The 27,490-nt window shown below is 44.4% G+C and overlaps 2 protein-coding genes across 4 annotated transcripts; one reads left to right on the top strand and one right to left on the bottom strand.

The window, feature by feature from the left end:
- Window positions 1–579: 579 nt before the first annotated feature.
- PGAM5 (PGAM family member 5, mitochondrial serine/threonine protein phosphatase) lies at window positions 580–9,777 on the top strand. 2 transcript variants are annotated; one of them, XM_040080707.2, is made up of 6 exons: window positions 580–836; window positions 3,777–3,955; window positions 5,213–5,338; window positions 5,787–5,875; window positions 6,190–6,320; window positions 8,103–9,777. In XM_040080707.2, the coding sequence occupies exons 1-6, from the start codon at window positions 580–582 to the stop codon at window positions 8,251–8,253; spliced, it is 933 nt and encodes a 310-aa protein (XP_039936641.1). In that variant the 3' UTR covers window positions 8,254–9,777. The 2 variants fall into 2 exon arrangements, with proteins under 2 accessions (XP_039936641.1, XP_039936640.1); XM_040080706.1 differs by having other exon boundaries at window positions 6,187–6,320.
- Window positions 9,778–11,917: 2,140 nt separating this feature from the next.
- ANKLE2 (ankyrin repeat and LEM domain containing 2) lies at window positions 11,918–27,115 on the bottom strand. 2 transcript variants are annotated; one of them, XM_040080705.2, is made up of 13 exons: window positions 27,068–27,115; window positions 22,892–23,323; window positions 21,770–21,961; window positions 20,751–20,944; window positions 19,760–19,948; window positions 19,341–19,463; window positions 18,925–18,991; window positions 18,117–18,298; window positions 16,617–16,723; window positions 15,577–15,770; window positions 14,318–14,999; window positions 14,047–14,178; window positions 11,918–13,299 (listed from the first exon to the last, which is right to left on the bottom strand). In XM_040080705.2, exons 2-13 carry the CDS (start codon window positions 23,310–23,312, stop codon window positions 13,101–13,103), a joined length of 2,682 nt encoding a protein of 893 aa, XP_039936639.1. In that variant the 5' UTR covers window positions 23,313–23,323; window positions 27,068–27,115; the 3' UTR covers window positions 11,918–13,100. The 2 variants fall into 2 exon arrangements, with proteins under 2 accessions (XP_039936639.1, XP_039936637.1); XM_040080703.2 differs by lacking the exon at window positions 27,068–27,115 and adding an exon at window positions 26,736–27,021.
- Window positions 27,116–27,490: the final 375 nt, after the last annotated feature.

Below are 27,490 nucleotides of genomic sequence, written 5' to 3'. Positions count from 1 at the left end.
TTCTTCTCTTCAGGCTAAACAGGCCCAGCTCCCACAGCCTGCCCTCATAAGAGATGCTCCAGACCCCTTATCCTAATTGCAGCCTCTGCTGGACCCGCTCCAGTGACTCCTGGTCTTTGTTGTACTGAGGAGCAGCTGGACACAGTGACAAGGTTCACAGCTTACAAATACGATGGACTTGGCAGTGCGGAGTTAGTGGTTGGACTCAACCTACACGTGTTTTCCACCCTGAAGGACTGGTTACCGCATCAGGCTGTTAAACCAGGCAGGGCTGGCGGGAATCCCCTGCTCAGCCCTACACGGTGACCTGGTTGAGGCGGAAACCGGTTTGGGAGCGGCCGGGCAGGAGCAGCCCCTGAGCCCGGCCTGAGGCGGGCGCAGCTCCCCGTGCACCGCGGCTGGAGGAGAGGGGGCCGGGCCGGGCCCGTGAGGGTGTGTGAGGACCGGGGGGTCGGTGGGGTCCGCGCAGCCCCCTGCTCCCCGTTCGCCGAGGAATCTTGCCCCGCACCGCGCTCCGTCCGGGGCGGAGCGGGCGGCGCGGGGCGGGCTCGCCGCTGAGGGGCACGCGGCCGCCCCGCCATGTCGGTCCGCCGCGCCTTGGCGCTCGCCGCCTGCGGGCTGGCGGGCGGCTCCGTCCTGCTCTCCGCCGTCGTCGTGGGCAAGCAGCCGGCCCGCGGCGGTGGCGATAGCGAGCCGCGCCCGGGGGGCTCCGCCGTGCCCTCCGCCGCGCCGCCCGGCTTGCTGCTGCTGCCGCCCACCGCCTCCTGCCCGCCGACCGCCGGCTGGATCGAGAGACCCGCCGGCACCGGCAGCTACTGGGACAGCAACTGGGACAGGTGGGCGCGGCCGGGCTGCGGTGGCGGGGCCGTCTTCTCGCCCGGGGGGGGGTCGCGGCTGTGGTGAGGGGCCGGGGGCGCCCGGGGGCGGCCGGAGCTGCCCTGAATCCCTCTCCGGAGCCCCCGGGGGAGCGGGCTCGGGGCCGGGCAGGGCCCCTCGGGGGTCGGGAGGCCCCGGGTCCCCGCGGGAGCAGCCCCCGGCTGGACGGGACAGCCCCGAGGCGAGGCGGGGACCCGGGACTCGTTTCCCGGTGAAATTCCGTGTGGTAACCTGCTTAGAGCAGAATCCAGCTGGAGTTTGTGAGCGCCCATGGAACGCTGGAGTGCTCTGGAGGGATGTGCTAGCGGGTTTTGTTCAGACAGCTGGGAGACTTAGCCAGTGCAGATCGCTTTATTCTGATGCTTTCAGCCAGCGAGACTGCCAAGCCTCGGGCTTGTGACAAATGTAAGCGCTGGGCCGAAGCGTGCCTTTTAAATTTTTTTTTAGCCGTGTCTCGATGTTGCTGTATGTGCAGCAGGGTTTTTCAGCTCGGCAGCAGCTCCCGTGTGGATGCCGAGCGCTCTCACGTGCCGGGCCTGCTGCTCATGGAGCTGCCCGGGCTTAAATCCTTGTAAAGGCAGTGGCGCTTTGAACCCGACTCAGTCGTGTTCTTCAGCTTGAAACACATTCATGCAAGGGTTGACTGCATTTTTTCTGAATCTGTAATTAGAACGTGCAGATATCTGCACGGAGCTTTGGCTCATTTAGCTTTGGTCTGATAGAATTATCTCCCAGGAGAGACTTATGTCAGGCTCCAGTTTAATCATAGTAAATCCAAACCTAAGCACTAACAGATTTTTATTGTATAATGCATCGTTTTGATTTTTGAGATGCTACAGGATCAAATGCTGATGTAAATGAGGCTATGTACACCCCGGTGATAAAAATAACACCTTCATTAAATAAGGTTACAGCTGGTTACACAGTTACACTGAGGGAGGTACTAAAACTTCTTGTTTAACTGCAGCTCCAGGCCTTCCTGGTTCTGCTAAATGGTTGATTTTCTTCAAGGATTCTAAAGTACTTTCAGAGTTGAGTAATTTTTTTTAAACCAATCCAGGAAGCAGAGGTTGTGCTATAAGTTACAGGGCTGTCACCATTGCCTGAACAAACATGGCCAGATAACACTTCCTAGCAGTTCAGGGTAGCGAATCACCATTCATCATAGTGTGCAAACAGTGGCAGTGGAATATATTACCCCAGATCAATTTGTTTTCTCATGCTTGCAGTCTGCCAGCTGGTGTGCTGTGGCTTAGGTTGTGCCTGCTTGAAATCTTAATCTTGACTTTTGGATGTTGTTGGTAGAAGCATTTAATGTACAAAGTTGTTAAATGGCTTATAAATACACAGAATATCTGACCACTGCTCTTTGAGGGCAGGGAACATTTAGAAAGTCAAGTGTTGAGCAGATAACCAGATACCACAATATTCTTAACAACCAATGGCTTTTCAAGTTTGAAACAAACAAATGCAAATATCAGACTTGTTATTGGTCTGATAGGGTATCGCACTTGGAATGTTGGTCTCTGCCACTTGCACAGGAATTGTGCTGCTCAGTTCTTGGAGAAGGTAGATCTCGTTTCATTCGTGTGGAATACCTAATGGCAGACATCCGATGAGTTATTCCCCTTGCTTGAATTGATACTTGAGATTTTGTTTTGTTTTGTTTTCCTGTTGTATCTTGCCAGCAGTATAGTTTCCAGTGAATGAAAAGTGTCCTGTGAAATAGCAATAGAACTTGTTATTGGACTATTGTTTCATTTTTAATGCCTTGCTGAACTTTAACAGCTTGAGGAATGTGTAAAGCCTCATTGTCTAGTGGAAATCATGTGTTCAGTAAAGCAAAATGGAGGCAGGAGGGCTTTGCACAGCCAGTCTTGCTGTGAGAAATACGTGTGGGAAGCAGCAATTTTCTGTGAACAAATTACTTTGTCCCAAACTGAATGAAAATTATTTTTCATTAAAAATATATCATCAAATAAACAAGTTTAATAATGGAAGAAGCGAGGTGTGGTTTGAATAAAACACAGTCTGAGGCGGAGTGACATAGAAAAGGATTTGTATTAACGGAATGGAGGATCAGTGCAGAGAGGGGCCCAGACTAACGCGGGAAAGGTTTGGGCGGGGTTGGTGCCACTAAACCTGTGATAGCAGAGAGAAGGGAAGATTCCCGTGTCCTCAGGAGGAACCAGGTCAGCTGTCTGGGTGATGTGCAGAGCAGGGTGCTGGTGTGCACCGACAAGTGGAGGAGAGATTAAAGTGGCATGAGGAGAGAGTACTGAGAAAGATGAAAGGATAAATAAAACACTCCAGGCGGAAAAAAATACTGGAGAGACCTGATGTGACCTAGTTTAAAGCGGAAAATAATTCTCAGTGTGCGCTGCAGAAGGTTGGAGTCTTTCTAGGATGTTGTTGAGGGGGTGATTTTTTAGTCATTTGATGTAAATGCGATTGATAAAGTGTAAATTTTGTATGTTATCACAGGGCCTTTTAGAAATGGAGTATTTTCTTTCTTTAATGGTCAGTCAATACCTTTTCCTCTTTTCCTTGTTAGTTTTTCTTGTCAAAAACCCTACTGTTATACCCTACAAGTTTTTAAGTTGCTCATTGCTTTTGTTTCCCAGGAATTAATTCAGGTGGCTGATACTAAGTGGCAAATTTACCTATGTCAAGTTACACCTTTTAACCCATGACATTAACTTCTTCTCAAGCAGGCATTTATTTTTACTTTTCACACAAAGGTTCGAATCAGTTTCATGATACAAGTGACTTGTCAGTTTAGTTCCTCTTTAGTTTTAGTTCTTCAGCTGTGTCTGGGACTAAGGCAAGACAATATATCTGTAAAATCCCCCTGCCTTTTAGTCTCCCCTATCTAAAAATGTCTTTTTAAATGTGTTTAGACGTGAACCACTGGCTCTTATCAACCTCAAAAAGAAACATGAAGAAACCGGGGAAGAGGAACTTGCGTCTCGCTTAGATCACTGCAGAGCAAAAGCCACCAGGCACATCTTCCTTATCCGTCATTCCCAGTATAATTTGGATGGCCGGGCTGATAAAGACAGAACTCTGACCCCACTGGGTAGGTATCACTAGCAGCATCATACTTTGCATTTTGAGGAAATTATTTTTCACTTGATGAGTACAGGTCAGTAACTCAGCACTGCTCTGGGTCTTGCTGCCAAATGTTAATGTACTTTCTGTATTCCTTTGTGGCAGAAAGATGTCACGAATAAGTTTGTTTTCTTCAGTTTTGATTAACATTAAAATGTGATTTAGGGAGTTCTAAGCACACTGAGTTGTAAAGAAACTTGTCAAAGGAAATTCCAAATTATCTTAAGGTTGCTTGAGCAAATTTTCCTGCCAGATGACGTAATTCCTAAGGGCTGAGGCTTTTAAACTTCATTCCATTGAAATGGATTTTTCTTGTGCTTCTCTTAATTTAATCTGCTGATTTATTAAAAAGAAAACACCTCTGACTTTCAGCTGGAGTGTTTATAATTAAATACATTGCACTTTTGCTGCTGTCACTGTTTCTGGGAGTACTGCTAATCACTTACATTAAATGAGGATAACCTTTGTCTGTGTTAATCTTAACTCACTGATCCTATGACTAGGTCTCAAATGCTAATTAGTATTACTTTTAGTAATGTATTTTAAAAGCAGTGAACACTTCCTTGATTATATATGTGCCAAAACTGTTTTCAGAGGGTGAAGAATTATTACTGTGGAATTTTTTTCCACCCACATCTCAATTACTGGTGTGCAAACAGGAGCAGAATGCTAATTGCAGGCCTCAAGTGCTACCTTAAACTGGTAACAAAGCATAATGTTAATCCTGTCTCATCCTGTGCCTTAACTAAGTGACTTAACCTGTCTGTTGTCTTTTCACCTGCCTGTCTGAAAGGTGGGATGAACCTTCCTGAGGCTGCCCAGGTGCTGTGAACTGTGCCAAGCTGATGTTGCCTTTATGAACCACAACACACTGTCAGGCCTGAGGGGGATTGTTGCTTCCTGGGATGGGGCTAGCAGGGATATTGAGTACTTCAGTGAAAGCTGCTGAATAAGTTTTGGGTTTTTTTTGTTTGTTTGTTTGTTTTATTTTTCTAATTGAAACAAACTTTTTTTTTCTATTGATGGAAGTATGACTTGAAATTGTCCAACCAGTAAGCTTGGCATGAGTAGTGGCTCTGATGAAAATGTTTTCCAGTTGCCTTTTGAAAGGAAGAAGCCTGACATTGATGTAGACCTTTTCTGTCTGCTGGACTACTCTCTTGGTAGTTTGTGTGAGGTGCTAATGGGAGTGTCACCAATTTATAGAACGAATTTGCTTTTTAAGGTCGAGAGCAGGCTGAACTGACTGGACGCAGGCTGGCAAGTTTGGGATTAAAATTCGATCAGATTATCCACTCCTCCATGACCAGAGCAACTGAAACAACTGAAATTATAAGCAAACATCTCCCAGGTAAGAGACTTCCCTTAATTTTTTATTGTCTTCTGATCCTTAAAACTGTTTCCAGTAGAGTTCTAAGCTTGTCCTTAAAGTTGAGATGTTACTTAGCCATTTCCCAGCCCTGTGTGAATGTCTGTACTTATAAAGAAACCTACAGCTGTAATTTTGCTTGTTTCCAGTTTGTCTTTAAAAGTACAAGTACACTTTTTCGAAGTGTAACGGACAGGGAGAACAGCTTGCTGTTCTCTTCAGCTGGAATAAGTTGTCTCGCTGATTGCAAAACAGTTTTGTAGGAGAGATAGACATCCCTTGACAGAAGTGTGTAGACTAAAATGGACTTTAGGATGGGCAGTAAGCCTTCCTCAAAGACAGACTGAAAAATGTATTGACTGTAGAGTTGTGGGGCTGTTTGTAATGACATGTGAACAACTCCTTTCTGAATGCGTATCTAATATTTCAGGAGTCAAAAAAATCAGTACTGATCTGCTGAGAGAAGGAGCACCTATAGAACCTGACCCACCAGTTTCCCACTGGAAACCAGAAGCTGTGGTAAGTTTTTCTTTAAAGTTTTTTTTTTTGTTTATAGTTTGGGGTCTTTTTCTGTATCCTCTCTATGGACAGTAGCAATAACTTGCAGTGTCTGAGCTGATGTTTGTAATCACAGCCCTTAGATAATTGCATTCTTTCCTCCTCCTCAGTAAGTGCAGAGCAGTTAAAATAACCTGCAGCCCTTGAGCATTAGTTGAGCCCCAAGAGTGCACCCCAGTAACCAAGAGCTCTGGAGGAGATGAGCCCCCGGGGATCAGGCAGCGGCACGTGCTGCTCTGAGCTCTGTGTAACTGTCACCTCGGTGCCTTCAGCAGTATTACGAAGATGGAGCTCGAATTGAGGCTGCTTTTCGAAACTTCATTCATAGAGCTGATGCCAAGCAGGAGGAGGACAGCTACGAGATCTTTGTGTGCCACGCCAACGTCATCCGCTACATCGTGTGCAGGTACGGGCTGAGCCCTGCTCCCCTGGGGCTGCTCGAGGGAGGGTTCACTGAAACACGCTTGGCTTGTGCACCACTGAGGGAGGAGATGTGTTGATTTCACTTGTTTGAAGTGGTTGGAGATCAGTGCCTGCATTGTAAACAGCTGCTTCTGCAACTTCATCAAGGTACATTTGAAAATTAGAACACTTTCATTCTAACTCTAAAGCAAAAATGGCCAAGTCAGTGAAACTTAATCTTTTTTGTACATCAGTTACTTTAATTACTATATGCTTCTGCTTCCATAAACTTGGGAGCGGTGCCTGTTGGAAAAGGTTACAAACAGTGCATCACTGGATGCATCGCTTTGAGGTGACATGAATTTGAGCTTACATAATTAAAGATTGATTCAGTTCGGGGAATTCTTTACTAATGGATATTTTTGAGTTATGTTCAAGTCACATTAGTGTGTTTTTGCGGTAACATCCAGTATTGGATTAAGGGGAGAGTGGATCTTTCCAATAACATCAAGGTTGTTCATAAAGGAGAAAACAGTTCTGGATCTTTGCCTGTCTCTGTATCCAGTCAGCTGAGTCTGTTTTATTCCTCTTCCCCACCAACAAAGCACTGTCTCTAAGATAATTTGTCGTGAGCGGGACAGATGTGATTAAACTTTAATCTGATCAATACCTACAACAGTTTCAGTTAGCTTTATTTAGCTGAGCTAGGTAAATGCTCTGTGGGCTGCTTTAGAGCTTTTCAAAATTACTATACTTGAAATTATCGATCAGGTAAACAATATTCTTTCCTGTGCTAAAAAATACCATGCTGTTCCTGCCAAGGCTTTTTCTGAAATACTTACATAGTTTTTCTCTTTGCTGTTGATTTCCTCTTCATTTTAATGTCTCTTCCGTGCCTTCAATTCCAGGCAATCTGATAGCACAACCCTAACACAATCCATGCACCATTTCTTTCAAATCTACCTTGGCTGTAGCGGGTGTTTAATTTCTTGGGCTTTCTACAGGACTGTCATAAGAGCCAAAACCAAGTTACTCTTCAGTAGCAGAGGCAAAAGCTGTTTGAGCAACATGGTATTTTTTCCAGCTGTTTAATACAATTGGTGGAGCTCCTGAGGCTGTTGAGTTAGGAAATTCAGAGTGGCTGCAGACCAGCTGTGTTTCTGTGGAAGGCACAAGGAACTTTTCCTTGTCCTTCCTGGGAAATGATGTAGCCATTTGGAAGTTCTGGTGAATTTCTTCCTTAGGCATCTTCAGGCCACTGGAGGGAATCCTGTGTCGCTCGCTGCCCCTGAAATGGGGTGTGGCAGTCACTGTTTGCCACATCCACCTGGTCCCTGCTGAGACAGCCCTTGGGTGCTGAGCCAGTGCTGCCCTGTCCCACCTGCACAGGTGTTGTGGTGCTGTATCCTCGTGGGGACAGCCCGAGCCTGGGCATCCCCTGCCCTGTCTGTGACGGGGCTGCTCAGAGCGCTCCTGGCAGCCTCAGTGCATCTGAGCTGCTGCCTTCTGTCCCCCTGAACTAATCCTGTCAGCAGTAATCTCACCCATCTGCTGGACTCTGCTTACCCAAGAGCACTCTTGGCCCAGTTACCAATGCTGTGGTTTTATAGCACTTCCACAAGAAAAGGCTTTTTCCAAGGCTGACTGGGGGCATTGGTATGCAAGCTGCACAATGCCCACCAATTTTGATTTTCCCCCTCCTTCCCCCCCCTTATCTGGGACAGAAGGTGATGCTGTGAGTGTTGGTGATCTAACTGTTGATGAATGTGTGTGTTTTTGTCACCAGAGCACTGCAGTTCCCCCCGGAAGGTTGGCTGCGACTGTCCCTCAACAACGGCAGCATCACACACTTGGTGATTCGCCCCAACGGCAGAGTGGCCCTTCGAACACTGGGTGACACGGGTTTCATGCCGCCAGACAAAATCACACGCACCTGAGGGAGCCAAATGGATGGAAAGCTGTCCAGGAGATGCCTCCAGTCTCTTTGCACTAGCACATTCTGCTACAGTACCACTAGATTTTTATTGGGGTGTGATGATGCTGTCTTAAGATGTCCTTTAGCCCCATTCCTCCTTCATATTCATATCTGCCTTTCACTCCAGAAAAGAAGAAACCTTTGTAAGCCTGAACATGTCCAGCCCTTAAGTATTCCCCAAAACTCAAAGCTGAGCTGTGGAATACAGGTTGAATGTCTGCGCAGCAGCTACAAGAGCACTGACTTTTCCCCCACCCCCCTGTGAATTTCTCTAACCAAAGCTTGCTCCTGTGGGTATTTTTCTTGTGCAGGAAAGCGATTGGTGTGGGAACAGCCTTGTATCACACTGCAGCTAAAACAAAAGGTGAGCCAGCTTCTTCCAGCTCCTGCAGAAGTGACAAACAGGGTATTCTGCTGTCCAAAGGGATAAAGCTTCAGTTTTTTTAAGCTGTCGAGTGTGTGTATTGATGTTGTGTCATTGTTCCCCTCTGCCCCCAAAAAGGCCATGTAAACTGTACGTGGAGGTTACGAGCACAAAGGAAAGAGGGTAAAAATCCATTTGCCTCAGAGCTGTGGTGCTAGATCTAACTGCTGTTTATATTAAATGTTCCACCAGTCTCAGGATGTCCTTTAAGATGTACTTAAGAACATTTTTCAGCCTTGTAAAGCCTTTAACCAAAACGTGGTCTGGAGAAGGCTGTAGGGATGAGAAGATGTAAGATGGAGGAAAGGAAAGCAGCAATCTTCTCAAAGTGCTTTCAGTTACTTTGAGTGCTCTTTCCCATCGATTTCTATTTGTTGATACCTTACCTTCAGAGTAGGGCAATACCACCGCTGAGTTCAGGGTAGTGTTGCTGCAGGTCAGAGGTCCTGCAGCACTGGAGCAAACTGCTGCTGCCATAATGGTGAGCAGGGACAGGGGACAGCTCATCTGGAGCAAGTGTATAGGACAGGCATTGGGCAGAATGCCCCAAGTGCCTCCTTCATACGGCTCTGACACCTGGCGTGTGGGAGGGGAGGCTCAAAGCATTCTGAAGCTTGCTGGGCACCTGATGTTGAAACTTGGCTCAGTCATAGGTGGAGGCTTGGGAAATTCCACCACATGCATTGTCTGCCTTGGGGAGAGCACAGACTGTAGGACAGCAAACAGAAGGACAGCAGACATAACTAATGTGTTTGACAGATTCTGTGATCAGTAAGGATGTTGATGAGATGCTGAGCTTACTCCTGTCAGAGCTGTATGAAACGTAATCAGGGCACACAACCTATGGAGAAGAGGATTTAAGGGCTTGATACTGAACTGCTGCTACATCAGGGTAAGTTCAAGGAACAGGGACTGGCAGGGAACAAACTGATTGTGGTGTAGTGTAAGGTGTGGGGGGCAAGAGGAAACCATCATGACGTATCTCATTGATGCAATGAGAATAATTTATCAATTTTTGTCTATTAACTTTTTAAAAGTTTTGAATAAAATACTTGGTCTGTCTTTCTTTCTGGTCTCTTCAGCTGAATGGGCAGCTGTAGCAAGTGTGGCAGGAGCTCTGCAGGGACTGCTGCTGCAGGACCTGTCGTGTCCCACACTGCTCAGGGCAACAGCTCTTTCACCAACCATCTGCAATGTAAACTTGAGGTGGGAGCCAGAGCAGTTAACTGTGCACAGCCGTTTGCAGGGCTGTGTCAGCACCATGAGGAACAGGAGCACCAGCACCTGTAAAATGAAAATTCTGGGCTTTTTTATTTTCGTGTGTGTGCACCTGTACCCTCTCACACACATCCCCTACTACGTCCCCTCTGACAGTGAAGAAGCTCTTGGTGGGCAGCCAGAGGACGCAATACCTCTTTGCACAGGTACAGGAATGGTTTTGGTGACACTTAAGGTGGGGGTGAAGAGTGTGAAATTTAAAATCATGACTTTTCTACCGTAATCTGAGCTCCTGCCTCTTCAGCTCTGGAAGATTCTTCAAGTCTTTGGTGGTGTAGTTCATTGTCACTGTGCACACACACAGAAGCTGCAGGTGTTGGATGAGCCAGGCCTGGACAAACCCCTGAGTTGTCCTGTCATGCCCAGCTCCTTCTCCCATGTCCCATACTGAACACAGGGTCACAGTTTCAGCTATTCATTTGATTTTAATAGAAAGTGGGATACTTCTGTATTTTTAACATGACACTTTGCTAATTAAAAAACAACCAACAAAAACACAACTAATTTTTTGCACCTTTAAAAGTGAACTTTTGGCCAAGAAAACACAATTCAAGCACTATCAGTCTGATTTAAAGTGTCTCCACAGGCTCAGTGTTGAAGGGCTTTCTTCACAAAAATCACAAATGATCAAATCCCTACATAAATTGCTATTTTTGTCATAGCTGAAGTAACACATTGTTAGAAAAATGACCTCTTAAGTGCAATACAACTGGACTAATGCACATTATATAACACAGTTAAAAAACGTACTCTCCTGACTGAACCAAAACAACATTACAAAGTGAAAGGAAAGGGTGTGGTGGGTGTGTGGGTGGAGGGGTGGGTGTGGGGGGTGGCTGGCTACATGTACATACCAGTAACATACATTTAAATATTAAAAAAAAATAAAGCAAAGCATAATAAAAGTAAAAAAGGACAAAGAACTAGAGTGTTAGTATCAGTCTCCTGGCTCAGTAACAAACTCTTAGCAAAAGGGCAACGCTGTACCACAGCTCTGAAGGACCAGGGTGGAGAACAGCAGCTGCACCCAGAGCAACTCAGCCCAGCAGTTTGGCTTTAACATGGTAATAGGCAATTACATCAGCTGATCAATTTCTCCAGAATGATAAAAACGTAATTTACATTAAATTATTTTAAAAACCCACCTGACAAGCAAAAAGCCAATCTCAAACCTTTTGGAGTAGAACTGTGGGTATGTGGGACCTTAAAATATTTTGAGACCGTGGAGCCTGCTACATAAGAATAAAACATTAAAACAACAAAAAACCCATATGAAAAAAGTCAGTTCATATACTTGGTAACAGATGGTTATGTTTTTGGTGCTGGGGTTTTTTTTCAACGTGTTTCCTAAAGTATGACACTGCCAGGCCCCTGGTACTTGTCTGGAATATGACTGAATGAGAGGCATTTATATAAAGTAGCTCTTCCCAATGTCCAGCTCCATGAAACTAGGCTCAATTCTGACAAAAGAACAAAATAAGCTTTTTTTTTTTTTTTAAAAGAATAATTTCTAAAAGAGGAGTCTCTCCCCCCGTGGAGAGCTATCGCACCAAATAATTCCATCTTAGAGACACTAAAAGACATCCTGCTCAGAAAGCCCAGAGAAAAAACTGTATTTTATCTGCCCATAGTAAGTGGATGCCACTTTTTTTTTTTTTTAAAAAACTTCTAAAAGAACAAAAAAATTTAATTAAAAAAATATATTACAAAAGGCACTACTGAGCTTGCCAAAGCATTAAGTGCAGTGTTTAGGTTTGTACCGATCACGAACCTGTGAGGGTGCAGAGTTTGTGTAGAACAGTCGCTGCCTGGGGGAGGCCAGCCCGGCCCCTCCTGCCTCCCAGCCCATCCTAATCCATCCCTTCCCACCAGCACGGCCCTGCAGAGCTTCATTTTCTCATCAGATTTATACAGCAGCTAGGTCTTCTCTTTTTTTTTTTTTTTAACCTAGAGAGCTGTTTCTGGAAGCATTTCATGGAACATTACAAGCACTAGGCTTGATATGGAAACCTCTCTGGAGTTTTGAAAAGCTTTCTTAGCATCACGCTGTCAAAACAAGTCATTCTTACAGAAGGCTGCAGAATAAAATTATTGACTACTGTAACAAAAACTCATTACCACATCAACACTAGAGACACAGTAAAAGCTCAGATTTCATAAAAATATTTTGTCCTTAGTCCTCCCTCTTTACAGCTGGGAAATAGCCACCTCCTGGGCCACTGGCTACCACGCTAATATATTACAAACTAGACCATTAAGGTAAGGTATCTTGCTGGTAAATTTGCTGAGATTATTGCTGATGTGCTTTTGTGTAATAACTATTCAAATCTGCCAGTGTTTGCAGCTTGTCTGGGGAAAAAATAACCAGCTCATTTTTCAGTTTTTCTTTTCTTTATATCTTTCTACTACCACTTAAAGGAATCCCAATAGTCTCTACAGTGCCCTGTTTCTAAAGCACTCAGATCTCGGTGTCTGTAACAGCCTCAGCAGAAGCAGAGACTCGAGGGTCTCTGTGCAGTTCTGTGCACACACATGGACAGACAGGTGAGGGTGGGTGTGGCTATCAACTGCCCAGCCCAGCTGGCTGCAAACGCTCTCCTTACACACTTCTCACATCCCTTCTCCACGCTGCAAAGCTGTCCTTGCATTCCCAGGCGTGTCTCAGGCCTTTCCCCTGCAAGCAGGAGAACGCTTCACTTCCTGCCATCAATCTCCTCTCCCACGTTCTGCTTGCTGATGCCTTTCCTCGACTATCCAAGGTCACAAAAGGCAGTTGAGGGCTGTGTTCTCATCACAAAGAGGGTAAGTAGTGATAGCAAATACCACCATTGCTAAGGGACAGTTCAGCCCACTGTGGTACTGGCAACAAGGGTTAATTCAGCTACTGGACAACTGCACTGTCACAAGCTTCTTGCTTATCACCAGTAATAATCTACCTCGTATGTGGCATTAAGACATATATTCCACTGTTTAAACATACAGTTGTCCTCAATTGAGGAGAAATAAATAGCCAAGTACAAACCTCATGTCACCTTAGTAACATTGTAGCTTTTCCTCCACTCTAACAATGAAAACAGAACTGAAGTCCCAGGACGAGGAGCTGTACTTTACTGGGCAGGAGGCTCTGCAAAATAGCGCAGGACACAGGCGGGGCTGTAGCGCCCAGGGCTCCCGGGGCTGCCGTGTTTTCCTGGACTTCCTGGGATGGGACTGTTCCTTCCTGAACCAGGATACACTGAAGCATTTGGAAGGCCAGCAGTGATGGACTGGGACCGGAATCTTGCCTTCAGCGCTGGACTTGGCCAACTGAAAGAAACCAGAAGTCATTGCACGCTTTTTAAAGGAAACTGCAATAATGAGAATCAGTTTAGAATCACTCTAGGTCTCAGAACCAATGCACCAGCTGAGAAAAATCCTATCTGGTAAGAGACAGGTCTGGAATAAGAGAAGGAACAGGAAGAGCATGAAATATTCTACACAGACGTGTTGCCCCAATCAGTAAGACATCATTTCTTTCAAAATGGCGAAGAACATACGTCATCCTTCACATGAACAGGTCCTTTGGACTGGGGTGACAAAGGGTAAAAATAAAAACACTAACAAAAAGATGCCTGAAGATATTAAATTCACCTTAATATCCCTCAGTGCAACCTAAGTACCAAAAGGCAACAAACCCAATTCCTGCACTGCATCAACAACAGGGATGAATTACAAACCAACAGCAAAACTACCACTGAGTCCAGAGAAGGATCCAAGTATCAAATCAGCAAAGTGAGACACTGGCCAAGTGGAAAACAGTCATGTCTGATTTGTCTGTGGAGTTATGCTCAAGTCACTTGGAACAGCAGTGGAATGGAAAGAACACGACTGCAGCACCAGCAAACTCCCCATCAATAGACACCAGTCAAAAAGGCTTTGGTGACTAACTTCAGAAAAGTCAATTCTGCTGAATATTTAAAATATGGCTTTGGGGGCAACAAGGCCTGAAATTCTGCTATTCAAGCTGACCCACTAAACATGTACTTCAACTCCTGTGACTGTTTGCAGCAATACCTCTGCCTGTCAGACGAGGAGTAGGATTGCACCGCGTGTTTCCATTTGTAGATCATTGGGAATTTCTGGGGATCAATCTCTGCTCCTTCTATAGCTGCTAAGACATCACCATCCAGCTTCGAGGGCTGCTCCCTAGAATGGAAACAGAACTAGTTGAAAAGAGAACCATGTATTTGTTCAGGCAATAAAACACCCCCATTCCAAAACACTTAGTTTTATGTAAGTAATGGGATTGCCTGTGCAATTAAGAGTTAAAAAAGGCAATTCTCACCCAAGAAGGAATAATTTTAAATTGTCATTTGTGGCTGAAGTCTTCAAAAGAAACTTCTGGGAAGAAAGTTCCTGACGTTGTTGTATATCCTTAGTCTGAATTCCAGAATCTCTGGACATTTTCTCCTTTTCTAATGATATTTTGTGGTCTGTCCTTAACTTGGTCTCTCCATGTTTTCCTGTAACACCTGGCTCAGAAGAACTTGCCAGTGACACCGCAGAGCAGGTCTTGTTCAGAATTCCCTCATTTACAGGTTTTTCAGTGATTTTAGAAGATACTCCTGCAACCTCTTGTTCTTGGAATGACAGGCTTTCAAATTCTGACATCAAATTGGAAACGGGTGACATGAGGCATTCTGACCCGTCCTGCAGCTGCCGTCTGTCACTGAGGATCCTTTCACTGGACACAGCAGTGCAAAACCCGTTTTTGCTGGCAGCAGCTCCCTTCTCGTAGTGCCGAGGGTGAGCTGAGGTTTCTATGATGTTTCCTGCACACTCCATGGACAGAATATCACACTCAGCATCTCCAATGGCATCAATGCTGGGCTCCTTGGACACCAGAGAGGGGCTGATATTTCGTGCTGCATTTTGTCTGTTTTTAATTTCTTCTAAGCTCATGTCATCATCATCCTCATCCAAAAATGCTCCGACAGAAATGGAATTGCAGGACTTTTTACTTTTGCCTGTAAACAATTTTAACAAGAGCAACACATAAGAAGAGTTTGGAACAAATACACAATCTTTATGCCTTATTCTATTTCCTGAAGACCTCTCTTGATTTTATGTAACAGCACGAGCTAACCTGACTAAAGCTAAAAATGCAAGATGCACTCATGGCAAGTAGTGGTCTAAGGTATAAAAGCTTTCCTGGGTTTTGCTTCTTGTGTCTTTTCACACTCACAGTTGTAAAGAATTATTCTTTTATTTTTAAAATGTTATTTATTCCACATCTGTGGATTACAAAATTCCATACTTTAAGATGAATGCCCAAATGCTCTGAGTGAAAACATACTGAAGATAAAGGTTTTCTTAAAGGGGGCTACACTCAAATAAAGTAATTCAGATAAAAGATAAGGACTGCACTATTACATTCACTGTGTTGTTGCCTCCTTTTTTGATGCAGTAGTCAGACTGTCTGGATAACAGACGAGTAACAGCAACCACAACAAGTGAATACTGCTTCCCCTGGGCACCAAGCTTTTTCTGTCCCTCTTCTCCCCAGGTACAGCCCACTGTTTGCAGCATTTGCCCTTTTCTTACCAGAGTGAGGTGGAGTTTTATATCTATTGCAGGTTTCATTTTCCCCTGTTTCTGGCTGAGCCTTTTCGCTCATTGCACCATGACTCAGGTACTCTTCTAATTTTCGCAGCCCCTCCTGGGAAGACAGATCAACAAAACAGCCCAGAAATTCCCAGTATTCAACCCACGGGAACCCCAGTTCATGAGCTAACTCCCTGCAATAAATAAAATAAAACGAATCATTTGTGAAGACATAAATATTAGTTTGACAATAACTTTTCTGATCACATTTTAACAGCTATGAACAGAAGCACAAACGTGCAACCAGGCAACACAATCCCACAACAATCAACAGTCTGCTAAAGCACAGATACATCCTTAGCAATCAAAGTTTTACCTCATTTGTTCTAGAGCATTTTTCACATTTCATCTACTATTTTTACAGTTAGCAGCATAAACATTGCTATTTTTAAGCTGACTGTATCTAGACATCAGATAGAGAAGAATCCCTACTGATATTGCATTCACCAGCTTTTTCTATTTGGGAATGGGAGAGGGAGGAGGAAGTGAGGGATTATTTTAAAGAATGAAATGCAGTCAGCTTTTAACCAAGTATTGTTTTCCATATGTTGCTGATAGACGGTATTTTAACTGCAAGGACACACCACACACACACAGCTTTTATAAAGCAGCACATTTGTATTAGGATCTTTTCATTCTGCTCCCTTTTAACAATCCCTCACTTTCACAGAACAGGCTATGCATAATTTTAGAACTGACAAATGAGACAAGTAAATGTCTGTGAAAAGCATTCCATACATACCATTAATAATAGCTAAAATATCTTTACTGCCAAAGCTAAGAAAGCCAGGTCTCACATTTTAACTATCTTTTGTTTACAAAAAAATACAGTAAAAATCCAACTGCAAAATACTTTGTTAAATATTTCTGCAGTAGCTTTTGTCCCAAGATATTGTGCAGTAATAACTGTACTCTCAGCACAGTCCTTTGCTTTTACATGCTCTATTATTAATTTTTTATATTGACAGTCTTTTAGATACCTTCCAACTCTTTCAACACCTCTCTCCAGATCAGATTTCCTGACATTGTGAAAGAAGCCAGCTCTCTCTCGAGGTGGAGTCTTCCACAACCTGCGAAATTCTTCAGCCTTTAAAAAACAGAAATAAATTCAGAAACTGCCCCCCACAGCATGAACCAACTCAGTGCTGGCTGCACATCTACCTGCGGATCTAGAAGATGTTCAGCTGTCTGCTGTGCACAAGTGCTGCTCAGCTCCAGCTCTGAAGGATCTCACACTGGATCTAAAGTTACTCCTGCCACTGCTGGTGGTTATTTTGACCTAACTGCTCATGGAAGAGAAGGACCACAATGTACAACCATCTGAAAATCAACTGCACAGACACCACATCTGCCTGGTTTTAACGTGTGTGCAGCAGGAAAGAGAAGTGTCTTGTGATTTTGCTATGTCGTTCTATTTAACCACAAATGCTTCCTGGTCATCGTTTTCGAGGATGCAAAGGGGACATTTTTATATGCACAGACTTGCTACAATTATTAGAAAAAATTCTTGCTATTTTGAAGTTGGAATGCCTCAAGGGAAATCTTTTGTGAAATCCCACATTTCTTGACTTTTTATGACCAAAATCACAACGATGACTAAGGATTACATTCAGACGCTAAAAATACCTGTCAGCAATCAAAATTACGAACTGTTTACATCCTAGATAATATTTTTCAGAGTATAAATGATATTTAAATTTCTGTCAGTTGAAGAGAAAATTGATCAAGAACATTTAGGAGAAAAAGCATTAAGCATTTTGGTAGAACAGAGTCTTAGAGAATGCAACCATCAGATGATACAAAGTCCTCCACTGTATTTATTCACTGTTTCTAAAGCTGTTGTACTTGCAGCATGTTCACATTAAATAAATGAGACAAAAAAACACCTCTGAGTTTGGAATATATTTAACAGGTATCTAAGTATTCCTTCTGAAAACTAAAGATTCTGCTTTTCCCCTATACAGTCAATACATTTCCAAAACCATCCCAACACCTACTACTTGGTTGTCAGCTTTTCTATCTAGAAAAATATATTAATGTTAATTCAACAAGCAGAGGTTAAACTGCTTCTAACATCCAGTGGCAACTTCTAGATATGAGATAAAGATACAGTTAAGGTTTTTCAAACTGATTCATAGCTGCCTTGAAAGGCTTTGCTTTGGGTTAGAAAGTTACAGCAATTATCTGTAAGAAATTAAAGGTTTGCCAAAGGTGCTCTTTGAATAGATTTGGAGAGGAAAAAGGAAACTATTTTTGACTGAACTTCCACTCCTCTTATTTGCACTACATTTCTGTTTTCAGCAATAAAAAAATATTTACAAGTTTCTGTGCTTCTCCATGGAGGTAGATTCATCTCCTCATTAAAGAGAGAGCCGCAATCTGTACCAGGAGCAAGCTACACTACACAAGGAACCCTGAGGTTATCCTCTTTATCCATAAAAAGGAGAAGCCACAGGAGTCACAGGAAGTTCTCTCCTTACCTTTGAGGGGCTCATGGGGCCTGCAAACGCCCTGATGGACAGCACTGGGTCCTTGGGGCTGCCAGGGTATTTAGGCCAAGTTCTCTGGGGGCCATCGTCCGTCTGGTCGGGCGACCACGGCGCCCCAATGACCGGAGCTGAGGAATTGTCTTCTGCCCTCAGGAGAGGGACATAATAGCGTCCTGAAATCAATCATACAAAGCCTTCTCATCCACTTTATGTTACATCAGCCTGCTGCTGCCTCCTGGACTATCAGTGCACCCATACACTGAACCATCTGACTCTAATTCATTAGTAAAACTACTTGTAATTCAGACTCGCTGCTTCAGTGATTACAGGTCACATCACAGTGTAGGTTCCCTTCTCTTTCAAACACAAAAAGACCTGCAATGATCCACAGAACCCTTCCCACAGGGTCTTTAACAAATTTCACAACTTCCTTTGGCAAATGCCTAAACACACACATGACAAAGGAAATTACAGGACTCTCCAGCATGACAGATACATCTCTTGCCCTGTAAAGGGGCTTTGTTTCTTTTAGATGAAACACTCTGCTCCAGCCTTACTGAATCTTGCCCGCATCACAGAGCCATGAGGGCAACCTTGTGATCCATACATTAAAGAGCTTTCTCTTAATGTATGGATCAGAAAAAGTTTTCTGTCCCCACTCAGTTTTCGTGTTTCCCTCTGGTTTTCAGATCACTGTACAGCAGCATCATTTATGAACTGAAATGCTACAGAAAGCAAACAGAGGACAGCAAAGAGCAAACATACGTGCCTGACATAGTACAAAACTCTGCATACAGACCTTTCAAGTATTCTCTTATCTTTTCTTTCAATTCTGCAGATTTATTCTTGCTTCTTTCGCAAACTACCTGTTAATAGAATTTTAGTTGTTAGGGCAGCATAATAACCTAATTTTCACATCAATTGCCATGTGTGTTCTTCCTGAACAATCACATCATTGGCCCCTACCCACCTCATCCAGTGCTTTTCATTCCATAGTAGACTAAGTAAAACACATCCAACTCCAAAAATTCTAAAACTTTTCCACAGACAGAATCAGCATAAAATAATTCTAATGTTATATAGAACTTACTCTTTAATCATGACACTAGCACCTTACTACAAGCCTTCTATTTATGGTAGTCAGTAAAGTCTGAATATGAAAAATATTGATCAGGATAACATTTCTGGGTTTGCTGCAGACATGGAGAGACTTACTTCTGCTGGAGTTTGGTCATATTTGTTTTTTGGATTTTTTACAATGGCTGGGTGTGAGGTAAGCACGTTAACCACATCCAAATTCCCAAACTTGCAGGCAAAATGCAATGGAGTATCAAACCACTGCAGTGGGAGAAAGGGAAAAATTCACATGCACTTAGAAAGATGATAAAGTCAATATCACACATTTAATTTTGAGACCGAGGAAAGTAAATACATGCCATGACTAATTATCCAGGCTCTTAACCAATCTTTTCCCACCACAGAGCAGAATAACTACCAAAACCCACAGAACTCATGGGCAGCTCCCCTTCTGTTCTCTTTCAGTCTCCCTTGTATATCCTTAACCCCTTCCAGTTGTCAATTAATAATAATAGTAATAATAATAATAATAAAGAGGTAGCCTCCCCAAATCTTACCATTTTATCTGGTGTGTTCAGGTAAAGGTCAACAATATATTGGATGCGTTTCTTCAACATGACATCGTTATCATCTGGGTACATCAGCCGCATAAATTCCGGATTTTCCAGAGTGTCCAGCAATAACTGGCAGATAGCAGGCTGATTCTCCTTGGCAGCAACATGCATGACATTGTACCTACACCCTTCCTGGAAAAAAAGACCAATATTAGAATGAGCCTCAATCTAAACAGCTTTCTTACACCCAGAGATGTAACTGAATGAACTGTGAAAATACATGGGTTCCTACCCTGAGTCTTACATGGATATTTTTGTAAAGACTCATCTTTACACCCAGTTTATTCTTATAATTAATGAAATTATTCTGACACTCAGTTAGGGCCTTTATTTAAGGAAAGAATGTGGCAAAAAATGCGTATTAAGATATTACACAATAAAGAGAGGTAGCAAGTTCAGTTTAGAAAAAGAGCAGGAGAAGGGGTACAGATATAAAAAATCCAGCTGCTTTGCTCTATTATATAAAAAATTTCAGCAACTTCACAGAGCTGGTCTGATACAAATTGAAGTAAGATTGTCAGTGTTTGCTAAATGGCACCTTATGGTTTTGGAATTCAATAGAGCTGCTTAGGTAAGCAATGCTATAGAAACACCTAATTACAGCCCAGGCCCTACCCTGGTCCTTAAAATGAATCCGTTTCAAAAAAGATTGCAATTACTTGGAGGAGACCAAAGAAGAAGACAAGACTATTCTTGCACTACTGAATACAACTGTTCCTCCCCTCCCCTGAAGAACTGCACACCCAGTCCCTTCAGCTCTGCTGGAGCCAAGGGAGCCGCAGCTGCTGCCAACAGAGAAACCCTGCACTGGGTGGAACAAGGTGTCCTGAAGGAGGAGTGGGGAACACCATTCCTTCCACTTCTGCTTTCAGGCCCCAAAAGCTGCATCACTAAAGCAGAACCCAGATTTTCCTGTTCTGCTGCTGTTTTTCACCTGTACGATCGTTGGGTTGTCCCCTGACCCGATCAGGTAACGAGGGTTACTCCAAATGAGGTCTGAAAACGTTGCTGTGTCTCCTTTCTCGACAGCTTTCCGGAGTTTAGCTGTGAGATCTTGAGTCCGTGGACTTTTGTAGCTGTTGGCTCTCTCCTTATTCGCAGTGTCGCTCTCAGGGGAGCACAAGCCATCTACCAAAACACAAATCCCTCCTTTCTAGATACATTCTTTCCAGTGATCACCATTCCCACACCCAGGCCATGAAAATGGTGCTTTTAATCCAAACCATGTATTAATGTGGCATCTTTAATATACAGGAGTAAGGAAACTGAACTCAATAACAAGACATTTAAATACACTAGTAGTCAGTAATAGGGAGGGAGGGGAAAATGATTAATCATCTTGTAAAACTGTTTCAGACTTTAATAAGGACTGGCAAACTTTGTAATTACCAGTCTGCTCCCATCCAAACTTAAAAGCAAAATTCAGCAAGAAACGACTATTTTTTTGATTACTAAAATTGCTTCTGCAGTTCTGTGACTCTTAAATCACTTTAATCTAGCAACTGGGAACACTGTGAAATATGATCAGTGCTTACCATTTTATTTTTGAACTTACAAATTTACTTAAGAATCGAGCACAGTTTTAATATGCTGTGCAATTTTTATCAGCGTCTTACTAAACCTGAAAATCCTGAAGTCCATGAGTAAAATTGAATCCTAACAAATATAACCATGGAATACTAAGCAAGGTATCCATGCAGACCATTACCTACATTTAGCTTTAGAAAAGTAGCAATGCCATTTTACATTTAAAACATTTTCCACATTTTAAACACCTCTACACCTAAAATAAATGTCCTTTTAAACTTCAATTTATTCAGTGCTTCACCCTTTCAATTTTTTCTGTTATTACTATATTGGTAAGGCAGCTGTTGCTTCTTCTCTCACAAAAAAAAAAAAAAAATCAACACTGTCTATTGCATCTACTGTACAGAGATGAAGTTCCCCACTTACCTCTGTTAAATGTTCCCATTTTCACTGGAGACAAACATAAAGAGGACTTGCCTGGAGATGGGAAATAATCACAGATTCCTTTAGCAAATTTCTCAGCATCCTCTCTGTTTGTGAAAGCTTTAAAACGGGAACCCTTAATCATCTTAACAGCCTGGAGAGCTTCCTTTCTGTCTTCATAAACATGTATTCTCTCTGCAACAAAGAACCACCAAAGTTACGCTGCTTCAATAATTTCAGATTTCAATTCCTAGACACAGATTACAGAACTCTTAGACTATCATCCCAGCTTTGGTCTCAGACCGTTTCTCTTCCAAACATGGCACTAAGGCCAAAAGTCCTTTGAAATCTCTTGGAAACGGAGTGGGAGCCTCCCAGACACTCCAGGTAGTGTCAGGTGGTGCCTGTACAGGGCTCAGCCATCCCCACCAATCACCCCTTCTAACGGATGGGCCACCTGCAGCAAAGCATTTCACTATGGAAAAGCAAACTCAGAGAGTATTCACCCTGCATTACTTTTGATGCTGCCTTGTCTGGAAAGATCAACACCGTAACTGATCCACAACTTTTAAGATTGCTACAGAGAATCTTAGATAATAAACAAATCCTTCTTCTCCTTTTAATGATATTGTTCAAATAAGGATATATTAGTGGACTTTTTCTTAGTAAGAATTCTTACTGCTGTCTCAGAGGAAATCGTCTTGTGCACTACTTTACTCCTGCCAAGAACAGAAAGGAAGATGTGAAAACTTATAGAAGAGATCATTTAAGCCTCAACTGATGACAATATAAATAGTTTTTTGATTGTTTAAGGATTACTTTTTATTCTTGAGAGAGAGTAAAAGGCACAGGATGCATCCAAGAGTAGCAATAAGAAATCTGAGCTACACAGGGTAGAGGATCCTCATGCGTAGGAAGTGTGATGGCAAACACCTGGGATGTCTTGTAACTGTGTTTCTTTGCCTCAGAAGATCAAATAAATACTACTCACAGGGACAAAGAAATACTTCAAGCAATGCTTACAATACTAATGCAGTGGTGCTCAGAACACCTGCTACATAAAAGAATGGTACTCAGACAGGACTGCAATGCCTATCACTGGAAAGGAGGGAAGTGAGTAGTTACCATTCCTTGCCAATATGTCATCATAAACTGGGCAAACACCATAGAACAGCGGAGGATCTCTGGACGGTGTCTGAGCAGTGATTTGTGAATCAGCACCACAGGCTGGAGCCGAACAGTTTGTGTGTGTCACAGCATCTTCTTCTGGAGGGTTCAGACCCACACAGTACCCAAAGTCGGCCTCCTCAGAAGCGCTCCCATGGCCGTTGTGATTCACTGGGACGTCTCCAGCAGCCTCCTCTGGCAGAGCAGACCCTTCCTCCTCCAGTGCTCCTTGCTGCTCCAACAGTGCCTGAGCCAATTTTTTTTCAAAAATAAACCTCGTAGTTGCGGTAATAGGCCCACATTTCAGTCCTGCTCTCACAATCTCTTCTCTAAGCTCATCGTGGCTGAGCTTCTTTAACCGGGATAATATTGTATCCATTGTTATTTCACCTACAGGAAAGGCAAAAGAGAAGAGGAGAGAAAACTGTAAAAAACCACAACTTTTCTTCTGCTACTTAAATGGTATATTAAAGCCAAGGAAAAAAGTGCCTCTTAGCAATTTCTTGGGATTCTGGGGAGATCCTTGCATTGCAGAGAAGACAAAATATTTTTCAATTCAATGTTTTTAAGCTACCAGACCTATACCAAGTTTACTTCCTCATCTCTTGACTACTTAAAAGAATATTTACAGCTTACGTTTTATTCTTGGTAGTCCTTTTTCAATTTCTTCTGGAGTGAAAATTCAATCTAGAGCATTTATTCAATAAAATTTATGACAAATACTGAGAAGTATTTGATTCCTGACAAGAAAGGCACAATCTATTTGTGCAATGCAATGCAAGGACACGAGCGCCAGTCAGCCCCAAGAAAAGGGGCTGCACCTCCAGCTAAAGGCACAGAACTATTTCTAGTATTTCCTCAGGACTTTCTGGCTGACAGAAGTCTGAGGCATAAGTGCAGCACAGCAACCAAGGCAGGCCTTCTCTGGCCATGATGCAAGGCTGCAAATATGTACACAATGTGTTGTTTCCCAGGCCTGTTTTGAGAGCAAACAGCCAGAAGACAGAAACAACTGATCTTTTCAGATCTCCCTCCTCAACAGAAAACAGAAGCTAGGAGAATTTCTCCATTTCCAAAGGAACATCCTTCTCTCTGCTACGATACAACTCCCCCAGCTTACGCCCCCCCATGTAATCCACACTGACAGCTTCCACACTGGTCAGTGAGAAGATTTTGCTCTGAAAAACACAACTGAAAAATACGGGATTTGGGCAGCTCCAGAATGGAAGAAGCTTTCACGTTATTTCATCAGGTCCTGCAACCATGCACTGCACAGAGGCTGAGACTCTCCTGGCACATGCTGCTGAGGAAGGGAAGCTCCAGACACAAGTGATTCAGCTGTGCTATTCCCTCAGCTTGCCTTCACTGCCCATTCCTCCACTGCTGAGCCATTTCATGAGCCTTGCACTGCTTTGGACAGCGGTGTACGGCCATTCTAGCATTTTATTTTCAATTTTAGGTTTCATTCTCAGTTAATGAAACTTAAGGCTATTTTTCATATATTAAAAAACCCCAGATGCACACAGTAAGTTTTTGTAGCTTTCAGCAGCAGTCAATACAGCATCACGTTAAGATTCACTGCAATTTGTGTCAGAACAAACACACTCCTAGTATTAGGAAATACTATGAAAATGTACTTAATGCCAAACTTAAACAGTCCTTTAATTATTACAAGTCAACAATCATGTGAGTTTGAGGGTTGTTTCCTTGGAGGAACATTTCCTTTGAGAGCTGTCTCTTTTTTATGAACATCTTATTTTGAATGTCTGTGGTTAGAGAACAACATAACCTCAAGTCTCTGAGCATTTCACAAGTATTAACTGGAACCTCGGTGAAACAATAGGAAACAAGAGCATTTCCAAGAAAAAACCCCACCAAACAGCAGCAGAGCCACAGCTGATGCTGCTGAGCCACTTCCCCAAAGTATTGTAGTTCCCTGGTGAATCCTGAGCCTCCAGGCAACCTCACTGTTTCGATTATCTGACTTGCCCAAAAGACTACAACAACAGATGTGAAAGAACCTCTCACCTGTTTTCAATTCTTAATCCTCTATTTTTTAAAATAAAATTTGATACCAATATGTTTTAATCAAAGGATGTGCCTCTAAGGTCAATTAAAATATCCAGCCTTGCTATTCTAAAGATTTTCCTTTTGAGACTGCGTAACTATAAAATCACAAGAAAGATGAAAACTCAGGTGAGAAAGTTCACTGCGAAAAGAGCTCAATGAAAGCACTTCAAGCAGTCAACATAATGCCTTAAAGAATTAACTGAGAAGTGCTCCTATTTTTAGGGTTCAGAACTAGCACAGTCATTCTGCAGAAGAGCTGACCTGTACATATATAATTCATGTATGGAGAGCAGACAGGAACACGCAAAAATCCTTCCTGCCTTGTGGTTAAGCCAAAAAATGCTGTGAGGTAGTAATTTTTCTGCTTTATGTTTTCACAGAACCTAGTACCTAAAACTTAGTGCCCAGAATTTCAACCAAAAAAAAAAAAAAAAAAAAAAAAGAGAAAAAAAATTGTGTGTCTATTACAACTCTGGCAAAACTAAATCCAAATGAGATGGCAAAGCAGACCAGCAGTGAAGGATCTGCTGCTAGGATGAAGAGTTTTCTACAGGTCATTTGGTGTGGAAACAGGGAAAACATTGCTGGAAGGACAACACAAAACTCACAAAATCTGGTTTTGTTCTGACAATAAGATTTCAGCTAACTTAGATAAGCATTATTGGTTTTTAATTTCATTACCTATTTAAACCTGTCAAAAACAAAATGTAACTTGCAAACCTGAGAAACAGCAACTGTTTGTTTTGAGACAATCCTTCAATCGTTTGCTACATGCAGGTGCAAAATGAGATTATTTGAACCATTAAATGTATTATATAACTACAAATGATCCAGAACACAGAGCACTGCGGCTGCTACCTCTTCTAGTTCAGCGTGTAAAGCCTTGCAAGTTACCTTTGCAAATATGAATAACTACTTTAGCAACAACCACGTTTGAGGGTTCTTCCAAATCAATCAAAACCTGGAAGAATGGGCAAGAATTGTATTTTCCCTTGTCTCACTGGAACAGTATGAAACAGCAGAATCTGCTTCCAAAAAAAGAAAAAAAAGACTAGACTGATGACAGAATGGACTGACTTCTACGGGCGGCAGTACTATTTTACTCTACTACTCTCATTAAATCCTTCAATAAATGAGTAATGTAAGAAAACTGCTCTATTTGGCTGGGGGTTTGTTTTGTTTTGTTTGTTTTTCCGAGGCAGGAATGGAGAGTCACATCCTGTCTTTGGCTGTATTCGGCTGATAGGATTTGCATGCGTTAGAGCAACCGTGGCTTCGCGATGGGGTGATTTGTCTGTACCGCCTGCGGGCAAATGAGCCACCAGTTATGAACTACGTGGCTGAAAGGGAACTGCTGAACAAACTTAGAACAAGCCACGGGAAGAGAAGAAATGAAAAAGGGCTAACTTCTCCGGGAGGAGAAACGCACACCGATGCCTAGAGCCGGACGGGGCGGGCAGGGATGCGGGAGCAGCAGCAAGGCCGCGGGAGCGGGGCCGGGGTGGGGCGGGCGGAGCCGACTGTGCCGCCGAGCCCGAGACGGCGGGGCCCGGCCGTGACAAAGCGGGAAGGGAAGGGAACGGGGCGGCGGGGCCGGGCCCGGCGCGGGCAGGCGGGAAGGGAGGCGGGAAGGGCCGGGCGGCCTCCCCGGGCGGTGCCCGGTGCCCGCTCCCGGCCCTCCCGCGGGGCGAGGGGCAGCGCCACCCCCCCCGGCCTCCCCCGAGTCTCTCACCTGGGCGGCTCCCGCCGCAGCGCTGGCTCCCCGCGGCGAGCGGCGCCGGGGCGGACGGGGGAGCCGGGGACGCCATGGGGGTCGGGGAGGAGATGGCGGCCGCCGCCGCCGCCGCCCGGCGGCCGCCCGGCCTCCTGTCCCGCAGCCGCAGCAGCCAGCCCACGGCGCCGATGACGGCGCAGGCGGCCAGGAGCTCCCAGCACGGCCATCGGCCCCAGCCGGCTCCCCACAGCGCATCCCAGCCCCCGGCGGCCCCGACCCACCGCTCCATGCCCGGCCCGCGGCCCGCCCGCCGCACGCCGGCTGCGCCCGCTCGCCCTCAGGGACGGTACCTCCGCGGCCTCGCGGCTTCCACCTCCTCCGCCCCGCGCCCGCCCCCGACGGACGCGGCGGCGGCTCCGCCCGGCGCTGACGGGGCTCCGTCCCCGCCCCGGGCCTCGCCGTGACCGCGGCTCCGCTCGGCCGCCGCTCCCGGGCAGCGGGGAAGGGCCGGGGCAGGCCGAGGGGAGCGCGGCGCCGCCGCTCCGGGGAAACACGCGGCGGAGCTCGGCGCAGCAGCCGCGGCTGCCGGGAGGGAGAGAGGGAGGAAGGGCGCTGCCCGAGGCCGGGACAGGCGGGCAGGGTTTGAACTGCACCCGCCCGTCCTCCCGCGGCCAGCCACCAGCCCCGGGGACCGGGAACACGCAGGCACTTCCAGAGGCCTCTTTAGAAAGGTGCCGAGCGGGTATTTACCTCAAAATGCTGCAGCAGTCTCG

Source organism: Hirundo rustica, chromosome 17, assembly GCF_015227805.2.
Source record: "Hirundo rustica isolate bHirRus1 chromosome 17, bHirRus1.pri.v3, whole genome shotgun sequence".
Lineage (NCBI taxonomy): Eukaryota > Metazoa > Chordata > Aves > Passeriformes > Hirundinidae > Hirundo > Hirundo rustica.
The sequence above is the reverse complement of the archived record's forward strand: the minus strand, read 5'-3'. Positions and strand labels throughout refer to the sequence as shown.